Raw genomic sequence first — 14,093 nt, forward strand, 5'->3', positions numbered from 1 at the left:
CGCAGGCCGAGACACGTGTCACGTTGCTTTGCTAGCATGTGCATAATTACCCTTAGCAGTCTTTATTATTAGTATTTTTTTTTATCATGTTCTCTACTGTGCAGTACTGTACTGCTGCGGATGTTCCTCTCCGGGTTCCCTTGGTAACCAGGTGCTGCTGACTAGATCAGGAAAGATCCATTTCACACTTGAGCAGTGAGCACAGACAAAGAGATGGTTAGACAAAGCGAAAGTGGGAGGCACGGCGGATTAGAGAGAGTGGAAGGAATCTTGACCGTAAAAACAGGGGCTTGGCTTTCAAAATGCTTCTCAAAATTGAAAGGAGAATTGTAGCAAATGGATTTAAAAAATGACTCACTGTGCATCCAGGAGGAGAGGAAGTGTGGGGGTTGGCGTGTTGGTGGGGGACGCCACAAAAATGGCCGCTGTTAGTTCTGGAGCCCGGGTGTGGAAATAACATCGGAAAAGGTTGAGATTCCTTTCGAGTTGTCTGTGAAGACGGCACGCTGGGACGACTTCATTTGTTCTTCTCTGGCCTGTTTTTGTTTGTGGATTTTCGGAGCTCCCTTTTGTGAAGTAGCAGGTTGAAAATGTTCCAAGGGCACAACCGAAGCTTCAATGAAAGCGTGGAGGAATACGATGAATAAATACATGTCATTAGGCGTCTCGCTGTCGGAAATCTGGGCGGCGAAGAACAAAAATGTATCCTTTTACATGTAATCAATGAGATAAAAGGGAATTTGTGGATTATCTGTATGTTAGCCTTCTTAGCTTAGCTTCCTAGCTATAATGTATTGTTCACTAATCTTCAATCTTGTTATCATGTGTTTTTACTGGGATAGCACAATAGAAACAGTATAAAATATATACATTTAGCCGACGATTCAGCTTTTAATTATATCGTTATATCATGATAATGCATGTTGATGATACAATTTATCTATGTCCCGCAAATTTGACAGTGACAAGCGTGCGAACGAGTCCTCAACATACAATAGCATTCTTGCTCGCGGCTAACATCCCTCGACGGTACAAAACCACTTCTAAGTCAGCATTTCTCGCCCACATGGAGGCAAAGGACATAGTGTTTTTTTTTACAAGTATCATCTCTGTAGAAGAGGGAATAGCTAAACATACCACACTACTCAACATAGGAGGATATGCTAACCGCAAGCTTTTTCTTAAATATAAACAAAGGTGGCGGATTGATACAAATATCGACAGTCACGATAACACATTTTATCTGTGTCCCGCAAATTTGACAGTGACAAGCGTACGAACGAGTCCTCAACATACTATAGCGTTCTCGCTAGCGGCTAACATCCCTCCCCAGTACAAAACCACTTCTAAGTCAGCATTTCTCGACCACATGGAGGCAAAGGAACAGCATTTTTTTACAAGTATCATCTCTGTCGAACAAGGAATAGTTAAACATACCACACTACTCAACATAGTAGTGTGGTAGCCACATGGGCTCAGGAACACTTCAGAAGAGCACTGTCAGTAACTACAGTTTGTTGCTACATCTGTAAGTGCAAGTTAAAACTCTACTATGCAAAGTGAAAGCCATTTATCAATATCACCCAGAAACGCCGCCGTGAAAGTAAATGAAAGTATAATGTATGAATGGATGTATATAGTGTAATATATTTGGGAGGGTTCTAATCTTTTTATGGGTGTTAAGTAGAGGAGACACGGGCATCAGCGTGGATCTACGGGAGATTTATTTTTCAACTCACATGTAAGCAAATGCGCCACAATGTCAATTCCGGTATTTCAACAATCAATATTTTTTCGGAATCAAAATATATATATATATATATATATGTGTATAAATATGTATATGTACATGACACATATATATATATATATATATATATATATATATTACATATAGCCTATTATTTGCGCACTGTTGACAAGTGATTATAGAAATCGGGTCTTGTGATGAAATATCCATTTCTGCTGGCGACTGCACACGAATGACATAGCTGACGGAAAAATCACATTCAGGTCACATTGCGTTTAGACTGCAGTCACATTTGAAAAGATCAGATTCTAATTGGATTCAGGACTACCTCTCGATAGCCCCGTGTACACTGCACATCGAATCTGATTTTTTTGCCCTCAAGTGACACTGATCTGACTTTTTTTTGCCAGTCCAAACGCTCCAATATCCTTCAAATATAAACTTTTAGTATCAGAGTTAGGCCAAATCGGGAGGTAGTCCTGAATCTGATTGGAATCTGATCTTTTCAAATGTGACTATAGTCTAAACGCAATGCGACCTGAATGTGATTTTTTTCGTCAGCTTTGGGCGAGCTACGTCATTCGTGTTTCGCCGGAAAGACGGAGTCGCCAGCGGAAGTAGATATTTCATCACAACATCCGGTTTCGATTTCTATTTAAGATGACCAAATTTTCGGTGCATCACTTGTCAATAGTGCGCAAATAATATGTTATATGTAATATATGAATACATATTTTGATTACGAAGAAATAGCGATTGTTGAAGGACCGGAATTGAGGCTGTGGCGTATTTGTTGACATGTGAGTTGAAAAATAAATCTCCCGTAGATCCACGTTGATGTCCGTGTCTCCTCTACTTAACAGCCATTAAAAGATTAGAACCCTCCCAAATATATTACACTATATAATCCATTCATGCATTATATTACTTTCATTTACTTTCACGTAAAAAACACTAATTTTTAAGGTGTTGTGACTTTTATTTTATTTTGTAGTAGTAGCGAACTTCCTCCTGGTCAACATCTTTTGTTTTCAAGTCCGCATGCAAGTGACATTGGGGCCACTGTGCGTGTTTACACTGGAGTCTGATTAACATCACATTTTACTTGCACCGTGAACATTCAGCAGGAAAAAAAATCAGATCTCCAAAAAATCTGACTTGGGCCATTTTGGTCTGCAGTGTAAAAGTAGTCCTTGATGTGGCCTGAATCTGATGCCAAAAGATCAGGTTTGAAGCACTTTGGAGCGTTTAGACTGGTAAAAAAAATCAGATCTGTGTCACTTGAGCGTAAAAAAATCAGATTTGGCGTGCAGTGTAAACTGGGCCTACGTGTCGCCATTTACATCCCTTTTGACAAGCGGTAGAAAATGGATGGATGGATAGCGCAGGGGTGTCAAGCTCATTTGAGCTCAGGGGCCGCATGGAGGAAAATCTTTGCATACGCAAATCATGGCATTAAAACAAAAAAATAAAGACAACTACAGATTGTTTTCTTTGTCTTACTTTGGCCAAAAATAGAACAAACACATTCTGAAAATATTACAATAAAAATATAGAAAAAACTATCGGCTAAAGTTTAGATCCATGAAGGAAAGAAGACAGTGAATGAATGTTTATAACTGAGTACATTTACATACGCATGAAAATGTGTTTTCTTTTGTATTATTTTTTTAATGAATTAAGTAACGTTTATGACAACCTTTTTCCAAAACACAATATAGAATGTGAGATATAACAGGATAATCCATACATTTATCATTTGTTTTCAAAACGGTTACAAAAAAGTGGGACCCCAAAAATTTACTGTAGGACCCCATTTTTATGACTTGATGGGGTCCCAGGACCCCATTTTGAAAATTCCTAGCGCCAACATTGATGGAGTATTGGTGCATGCAAAACAGCAGCAGGCGGCTGTGGCCTGCGGGCCGGTTCTAATACTAATCAAATATCATGTCGGGGGCCATAGATAATTCATTCGCGGGCCGGATCAAGCGGAATAAGATTAGTTAGCACATAGACCACAACTTCTTCCGGTTGTTTTTAGCACTCTGTTTGTCGCAATTCTCCACCACAAAGTACTATTGGTTCCAACCATGCTGGCCTGTTGGTGCTCTACTTTTCGCATTCTCCTCCACAATCTGCATCATCCTGCAGGCCTAATGGGTGATGCGAGTAAATCTTCTCACAAAAATGCCTGTCTCGAATAATTTCACCTCCTTCCTTGTGATCAGGCGGGCAGGACGATTTAGTCACAGGGAGGAGACGCGACCGGAACGGAATATTTACCCACATGCCTGGCAGGCGGCAGAGAGACTTTCTATCAGCACGGTGATGGTGCACGCAGACAGCTGTCACGCTCTTCTGCGTACCAGCTCACTTCTGCACCTCAGCTGGCAGGCCATGCGTTTAAATGACCTAAAGACCTTTCATGTTGCCTCCTGGGGGAGGGGGGATATCATACTATGGGTGCAATGTGCAAAACGTACTTATGGTTTCCTCCTCCGCAATACGTCATCTTATTGACAGGCCTGCTGCTTTCTGTCTCGACTCGCTGATGTACAGTAGGTGTTCTACTCTGTGATTGTTATCAAATACTGGTGTTATTGTAGAACAAACAACACATCCTACTAGGGTTGTATGGTATACCGGTATTAGCATAGTATTGCGGTACTAATGAATCAAAAACGGTACTATACTCTGTTTGAAAAGTACCGGTTCTCCATATTTATTTTTTTAACAGGCATGATGGCGCGTCGTCCCGTCATAACATTGCTGGTTTTACGAGCAGAGGAGCATGTTCGGCAGCGCACAGTCAAGGAGTACTAACAAGCAGACGCGGTGTGTAGACAGAAAAGGGAGAACGGACGCATTTTGGTCTAAAAACTAACGATAAAGGTGAAGATACAACACTGAAACGCCCTCAGGAAGAGGTGCTTTAAGACATGGCTAGCTAGTTAGCAGCTAATGTCCATCCGCAATCTGCAGTGTTTTAGCTACTTCTAAATCACTAATCCTCGCCTCCATAGCGACAAATAAAATGAGTTTCTTACAAGTATGATCCCTGCAGGATGAGGAATAGCTAAACATGCTTCACTACACACCGTAGGAGGATACAATAGCTCACCGACGTCACCGCTAACAAAAGTTAGCACGCCTGAATGTAAACAAATTCCATGGGTGGATCTACACCTGATATTCACTGTAATGATACCAAGTACAATAGTGTATCTACATCTATATCTTTTTTCCTTTTTAAAAAATTCATATTATGTTTATAAACTTAGGAACTACGTCCCTGGACGCATGAGAACTTAAATTATGGCCAATGTATGATCCTGTAACTACTTGGTATCGGATCGATACCTAAATTTGTGGTATCATCCAAAACTAATGTAAAGTATCAAACAACAGAAGAATAAGTGAGTATTACATTTTAACAGAAGTGTAGATAGAACATGTTAAAAGAGAAAGTAAGCAAATATTAACAGTAGATGAACAAGTAGATTAATAATCCATTTTCTACCACTTGTCCTTCATAATGTTGACAAAATAATAGAATGATAAATGACAGTATATTACTGCATATGTCAGCAGACTAATTAGGAGCCTTTGTTTGCTTACTTACTAATACAAGAAAAGTTGTCTTGTATGTTTACTATTTTATTTAAGGACACAATTATTCTTTGATTGCAATAAGAAATAATGTACCCTAAGATTTTTTGTTAAAATAAAGCCAATCATGCCTTTTTTTTGTGGTCCCCTTCATATAGAATAGTATTTAAATACATTTTGGTACCGGTATTGGTATCGAGACAACCCTGCCTCCTACTGTACTACATATTGGAATTTGTTTTTTTTTTGTTAGTTTTTTTTTTTTGTTTTTTTTTTATAATGTCCTGCCCAGCTTCTCGGGCAAATCACATAGCAGATGTAGATGCCCATATCGGCTGTTCAGATTTACTTTACAAAAGAGAAGTGTAGGATACTTCTCTTGTTGCCTTACTTGTATTTTGACTTTATTAAATGTATTTATATTATCATTTGGTGCAGCCGGGCCGGAGCAGGAGGGGATAGAAAGAGAGAAAAAGGAAGACAGAGGGGGGAATTGTGGGGACAAGAGGGGGATTAGACAGAGAGACAAAAACAACAACAACAACAACAACAACAACAGAGCAACATCAGCAAATACGACATGTACAAATATGATGGTAAAAGTAATAGCAAATAAGCAGTTAGCGAAAATAAAAATAAAAATACAGAAATGACAATGAGCATTATTACACTAAAAATGGAGCAATATGAATACCAATAGAAATAGTGCTATTGATAATAAACAATACCAGTACTTTACCTTTATTATCAACAATACAATTGTTCAAATGCAACAATACATATACGTAATGATAACTTGAGATACGAAAGAATGCAGAAAAATGGAGGGGAAGAAAGAGAAGCAACCTTAACCTTGTAGATTGTTATAGTAACAATAGGTTAAGCTTTGTCGGTGTGCCATGTGTTATACCCAGTTTACCCTAGGGCAACAACGTTAATATATGTTTGATGAAACGTGATTATGTGCATGAGTGTATGTGTGCATATGTACTTGTATATGTACAGTATGTGTATATCTGTGTTTGTACAGTGAATGTATATGTACAGTATGTGTATATGTGTGTACAGCGAATGTATATGTACAGTATGTGTATACAGTATGTGTGTTTGAACAGTGAATGTATATGTACAGTATGTGTAAATGTGTGTTTGTACAGTGAATGTATATGTACAGTATATGTATGTGTGTGTTTGTACAGTGAATGTATGTGTAGTATGTGTATGTGTGTGTTTGTACAGTGAATGTATATGTACAGTATGTGTATATGTATGTTTTTACAGTGAATGTATATGTACAGTATGTGTATACAGTATGTTTGTATAATGAAATGTGCGTGTGGATGTACGAACTTTGAGTGTGTAAATATGTACTGTATTTATTTGTATATGTATGTGGGAGCGTAGGTACCTACGTATGTCTGTATGTATGTGTGTGAGTATATGTGAATTTGCATGTACAATACATTTGACTCCCAGTGTGTGCGGGAGCCAGAGTACGGCCCCAGCCTCCCAGAGAACCCATCCCACAAACAGTAGGTGTGGTGCCCAGGGAACCAGGGGCCACCGCCCCCACGCAGCCAAGCCGGACAGCGACAGGAACCCCAGAGCCTGGCCCACCGTGCCGCCCACAAGGGCCAGCAGCAGGCCGCAGACAGACGCACCCGGCAGAGGACAAGGCACGAGAAAAACAGGGGGAAGCCAGACCCCAAGCCAGCGAGAGACCACACCTCACACGGACAGAAAGGCGGGACGCCCCGCCCGAGGGGCCCGGAGACCCCCCGCAACCGGACGGGAAGACCGCCCCCGCCCCACCGGCAACAGGGCCCCCACGAGCCCCCCCCCCACCCCCGGAGAGCGCGGCGAGGCCAGCCCACGGCCACCCCACCCAAGCCGGCCGCCACAGGACCACCCAGCACGGGGCCACAGGAACCACCCACCCCACCCGCAGGGACCCCAACGATGGAGATGGAACAACCAGCAACCGCCCCGCCGAGTCCCCCCCCCCTGAGGTAGGGGAATAAATAAATAAAATAAATAAATACATAATAATAATAATAATAATAATAATATTAATAAAATATATTTTTTTTAAAAAGGGGGGGGGGAAATAAATAAATAAATAATTAAATCTATTTATAAAAAAATAATAATAATAAATAAATAAATAAATAATTAAAAGAAGATCACAGACATGCTGACACACAAGGTCGCTACCCCAACAACTGGCCGACTCGCAGCACCTCGGAATACCCTGCAGCACCAAGCCACCACAGTAGACGCAGGGACCAGACCCAGCAGGCCCCAACCAACCGGAAGGGATGGACGGCGGGACCCAGGAGCTCCAGACACGCAGTCCGGATGCAGTAGCCTGAGGCGCCGACCCCCACCCGACAGGCAGGCCCAGAACGTACCCCCAGAAATATACATACATATATATATACATACACATAAACATACACATGTACACATACACACACATACACATATATATACATACATACATACATACATACATACATACATACACACACACACATACACACATACACATACATATACACAGTTTGTCAGCCCCGACAACCACCACGCGCGCGCGCTGCCACCAGTCACAACATCAGCCACCCCCCTGCACCAGACCCAGCAGCCACGGGCGCCCACACCACAAACAAACGGCAGCAGAAACAGCAGCCACAACACCCACAGACAGCCAGCACCACCCAATCAAATCAAAGCGATCAAAAAAAAAACCGCGACCGGCAACCACACGCCAACAGGATCACAGATACCAGCCAGCGCCAGCCCGCCAGCAAGCCCAAACGCCAACACGCAAACAAGAGACACCAACACCCCCCCCCCCCCCCGCCAAAAGACCCCACCACCCCAACCCAAACCCGCACAAACACACCACCGCCCAAACAACCGAGACACAGTATCCAGACCAGACACGGGCGCCGCGCCGCCACCACATCAAGTCGCCAACAGAGACCCCACAGCGCAAGGTCGGGCCACACGGGCACGGACCCCACCCAACAGGAAGCGAGACCCGCGCGACGCCACACACAAATAAATAATAAGATTAAACAAAAATAACAATAATTTTAAAAAAAATAAAATAAAAAAAATTTAAAAAAATAATAATAAAATGAAAAACAAATTAAATTAAAAATAACAAATACAAATAATTAAATAAAATAAAGACATACATACATATTGGAATTTGGATCTGGATGCAGAAACCTCTTCATAGTAGCCATATACTGTTCTTTATAAGGTTAACCTGCGTTTGAAGTTGTTCCAGCAAACCTTCTGTGTGTGCTTGCAAAGCCATTAAATGACACTTTATGGCTTGAGAGTAGATCAGAAGGCTTTGAAAGGAGTGTGTAGGCGAGGCGGGCAGCCTCTGCAACCTCCTCACTTAAGGACCATATACAGTGCTGCATGTATGGCCGATTAGCCGCCCACTGTTTTCCTGGCATGTCTTCCTTCCTCCTGACATGTGCACATAGGGGATCATCTGGGGGAAACACTGCTGTCTGTGTTAAAAACCATAGTGCCGCTCAGCTGGATCCATGTTGTGCTTAAATAATTTCATGTCATTATTTGTTGTCGTTCATTAGGACCTGGTGGGCAGTGCTCCACCGCAGAGGAACTGGAAAGGAATCGCCATTGCCCTGCTGGTCATCCTCTTCATCTGCTCCTTGATTGTCACTTCCGTCATCCTGCTCACCCCTCGTATGTACACAACACACACACACACACACACTTACCCCACCCACTGAGGCCACACGATCCTCTTGACTGATTGTGTAACTGGAAGATTGTGATAATCCTGAATCAAAATACACAGAGGTCCCAAAAATCATTGTGATTAAAAAAAAAAAGACACAAACAATAAACGGTTGTGAGTACCTTAAGATACGAACTGTCTTTCAGCTTTTTGTTTTGCTTTAAATTGCGAACATGCTTTTAATTAAGTTTTCTCACCATTGGTTGAAGTAATATTTGTCACAGGATTGTGAAGAGTTAATATATTGTAAGACGTTGTTGTCCCTGCTGAGTTTACACAATAAACAAACATATCGTAACGTATTTGAAGAAGTTATAAAGAGTATGAGAAGTATGCCCACCATACCCACACCAAAACGACGACTACAGACAAGTATCTAGCACAAAGCGGTTACTGTGGGCTGCAACCCCGCCAAAATAAAACGTCTCAGCTCCACAACTGTCACTTCTCTTCCAGTCGTCCCTGAGGCTTTCACGGACACACAAATAGTTGGACAACCTAACACGAACACAACACATGGCCGTGCCAGCAACTTGAGGGTTCCAGGTTCGATTCTCGCCTCCGCCATGTGTCCTTGGGCAAGACACTTTACCGACCCGCTCCCAGTGCCACGTGTACTGGTTTAAATGTAGCTTAAAGATGGAGATAATGGGTTTCACTCTGTAAAGTGCTTTGAGTCTCTAGCATGTCATTACAGTACGTCTTGGTGAGACAAAATGAACAAATTATAAGCCGTGTTGACAGCAGCCGCTCCCTTTCATTTGCGTCCAAAAACCCACACACTTGGCTCAGGCCAGTAATGCGTTCACGGCCACGAAAACAGTTGGATAATTCTTCTGTAACATGACGAATTCAACTTCTACTCAGTTAAATATTAAGTATACTGAGTGAGTTTTAGCATTGTTATCAATAATTACCAAGTAACTAAAAAATTACCTTTGTCAGATGTAGCAATGTATGCCCTTTTTGCCGATCGCCATCATTTGCACGGGAACTGTGGACAGCTATTTGTTACTTTACTTCACTTTGTTACTGTAGTTTATTTTTTTTGTCAAATAAATGAACACTGTAAATTCAAGTATTTCTTTTTCTTTTTAGTATGTGTTATATGCATATAAATATATATATATATATATATATATATATATATATATATATATATATATATATATATATATATATATATATATATATATATATATATATATATATATATATATATATACTACCGTTGAAAAGTTTGGGGTCACATTGAAATGTCCTTATTTTTGAAGGAAAAGCACTGTACGTTTCAATGAAGATAACTTTAAACTAGTCTTAACTTTAAAGAAATACACTCTATACATTGCTAATGTGGTAAATGACTATTCTAGCTGCAAATGTCTGGTTTTTGGTGCAATATCTACATAGGATATATAGCACGGTGGAGGAGGGGTTAGTGCGTCTGCCTCACAATACGTTGATTGGCAACACTAAATTGGCCCTAGTGTGTGAATGTGAGTGTGAATGTTGTCTGTCTATCTGTGTTGGCCCTGCGATGAGGTGGTGACTTGTCCAGGGTGTACCCCGCCTTCCGGCCGATTGTAGCTGAGATAGGCTCCAGCGCCCCCCGCGACCCCGAAGGGAATAAGCGGTAGAAAATGGATGGACGGATGGATATATATACACGCATATATTTACACATATATACTATTTATACGTATATACACATATAATATATACATATATGTATATATATATACACTTTATACGTATATACATATATATGTATATATATATATATATATATATATATATATATATATATATATATACACACACACATGTACACATATATACTGTATATATATATATATTTATGTGTATGTATATGTGTATACATATGTATATGTACATGACACCAAACCTCATATATATATACGTGTATATATATATATATATATATATATATATATATATATATATATATATATATATATATATATATATATATATATATATATATATATATATATATATATATATATATATATATACGTGTATATATATATATATATATATATATATATATACGCATATGTTTACACATATATACTATTTATACGTATATACATATATAATATATATATATATATATATATATATATATATATATATATATATATATATATATATATATATGTGTATATACATATATATATATATATATATATATATATATATATATATATATATATATATATATATATATACACACACACATATATACACATATATACTGTATATATATATATATATATATATATATATATATATACACACACACATATATACACATATATACTGTATATATATATATATATATTTATGTGTATGTATATGTGTATAAATATGTATATGTACATGACACCAACCCTCATATATATATATATATATATATATATATATATATATAAAATATATACGTATATACGTATATACATAAAAACAAGATTCGCCAAAGGCCAAAGGGCACTCGCCCATCGGCCATCTAGCAGGGTAGGAAGAGCTCAACATCCTTGGCCGGACGTCTTCCTAGGAGAAGGACAACTCTGACTACAAACCTGGGTATGTAATACCCGTAGACTTGGTGTTTACACTGCACCGTTGGGCGGATGAGCTGAACAAACCAGCAAACGGCCAGGGCGGAGGAGGTCTATACATATATATAGACTCAACGACCATGGATCGGTTCGCAGCTGAGTGTAAAGCGACTGGGATGAGAATCAGCACCTCCAAGTCCGAATCCATGGTTCTCGCCCGGAAAAGGGTGGAGTGCCATCTCCGGGTTGCGGAGGAGACCCTGCCCCAAGTGGAGGAGTTCAAGTACCTCGGAGTCTTGTTCACGAGTGAGGGAAGAGTGGATCGTGAGATCGACAGGCGGATCGGTGCGGCGTCTTCAGTAATGCGGACGCTGTATCGATCCGTTGTGGGGAAGAAGGAGCTGAGCCGGAAGGCAAAGCTCTCAATTTACTGGTCGATCTACGTTCCCATCCTCACCTATGGTCATGAGCTTTGGGTTATGACCGAAAGGACAAGATCACGGGTACAAGCGGCCGAAATGAGTTTCCTCCGCCGGGTGGTGGGGCTCTCCCTTAGAGATAGGGTGAGAAGCTCTGCCATCCGGGGGGAGCTCAAAGTAAAGCCGCTGCTCCTCCACATCGAGAGGAGCCAGATGAGGTGGTTCGGGCATCTGGTCATGCCACCAGAACGCCTCCCTGGGGAGGTGTTTAGGGCACGTCCGACCGGTAGGAGGCCACGGGGAAGACCCAGGACACGTTGGGAAGACTATGTCTCCCGGCTGGCCTGGGAACGCCTCGGGATCCCCCGAGAGGAGCTGGACGAAGTGGCTGGGAAGAGGGAAGTCTGGGCTTCCCTGCTTAAGCTGCTGCCCCCGCGACCCGACCTCGGATAAGCGGAAGAAGATGGATGGATGGATGGACCATGTGTAAAGGAGTAAACCTTCCAAAATCTGGAGTGGAGCCCCGAAAGCGGATTGGTGCCTTGCAAACAATGTTTCGGCAGCTCCTGCAGCCAACCTGATGCCAAACGTCCTGCTCAGCATTCCTTTGGATTTTATCAGCAAGGCCGAGAGGGGGATCCTGACGACTGGGCAACCCAGGATCTCCGTATGTAATGCCCAGGCTTACGCTCTGGAGAGGACACTCCAGCTTCACTTTAACCAAGTGTGGAAACAACACGGATTCTGACAGTTACGGGTTATAAGCCCCCATCCAATTGGCGTAGGAAAGGGGCGCCACGGGTCAGTTTCGCCGGTGGAAGGGATCATCGTGTCTCATCGGTCGACTACCATCCGCCTTAAGCCAGGCAGCCCCTGGTCAAAAAGGTGTCGTCCCGCCAACGTTTGCCTGCTTCAGTGGGTGCCTGGAGCTTAGTGTACTGCAAAGGCATGAAAAGCAGACGGTTAATTTTATGTACCAGACAAACAAAACAAGAAAAGAAAGAAGACTCCAGCTCTTCGATTAGCAAGCTGGAATGTGCGAACTATGTGTACAGGAATCTCTGATGACCTTCGTGAAGTGGACGACGCCAGAAAGACGGCCATCATAGATAAGGAGCTTGCCAGGCTTGATGTCAGCATAGGATAGATTCTATGAGCAACTTGATGAGCAGATCAAGGGTTTTCCTAAAGATGAGTGCTTAATCGTCCTTGGCGATTTTAATGCCAGAGTAGGCGCAGAGCATGCATCATGGCCATCTTGCTTGGGACACCATGGCATCGGAAAGATGAACATAAATGGCCAGAGGCTGCTGGAGCTATGCGCCTATCACAACCTCTGTATTACAAACACCTTTTTTAATAGCAAACCATCGCACAAAGTATCATGGAAACATCCCAGGTCTCATCGATGGCATCAGCTTGATCTGATAATCACTAGGCGGTCGTCACTAAATAACATTCTTATTACTAGAAGCTATCATAGTGCAGATTGCAATACGGACCATGCCCTTGTGAGCGCCAAAGTGTGCCTTCAGCCCCTTAAAATTCATCGCTCCAAAGCAAAGAGTCGTGCCTGCATTGACACATCAAAGATGTCAATTTCATGCAAGGTGGATGATTATGTATCAACCCTGGACCAAGCTCTTCAAAACCTGCCGGAGCATAATGCTACAGCAAAATGGAACGCCATGAAAGAAGCAATTTACAATACAGCTATTTCTACTTTTGGGAAGAGGGAAAGAACTAGTCACGACTGGTTTAATGCCTATCTACCAATCATGGAACCAGCAATTGAGGCCAAACGCAAAGCATTTTTGGCATACAAGAGATGTACAAATGCTCAGTCACTTGCAACACTCAAGAGTACTCGTTCCACACAGCGCATTGCCAGACAGTGTGCAAACAACTATTGGCAGCAGCTCTGCGAAGATATCCAGATGAGT

General features: G+C 41.4%; 1 protein-coding gene across 1 annotated transcript in view; it reads left to right on the forward strand.

Annotated features, from left to right (window-relative positions):
- The window catches only part of LOC133631206 (dipeptidyl aminopeptidase-like protein 6), a 144,866-nt gene that overhangs the window by 126,147 nt on the left and 4,626 nt on the right, over nt 1-14,093 (forward strand). The window contains exon 2 of the mRNA XM_062023365.1: nt 8,980-9,094. Within this exon, the coding sequence (XP_061879349.1) occupies nt 8,980-9,094 (115 nt within the window). The remainder of the gene's footprint in view (nt 1-8,979; nt 9,095-14,093) is intronic.

Source organism: Entelurus aequoreus, linkage group LG16, assembly GCF_033978785.1.
Source record: "Entelurus aequoreus isolate RoL-2023_Sb linkage group LG16, RoL_Eaeq_v1.1, whole genome shotgun sequence".
NCBI lineage: Eukaryota > Metazoa > Chordata > Actinopteri > Syngnathiformes > Syngnathidae > Entelurus > Entelurus aequoreus.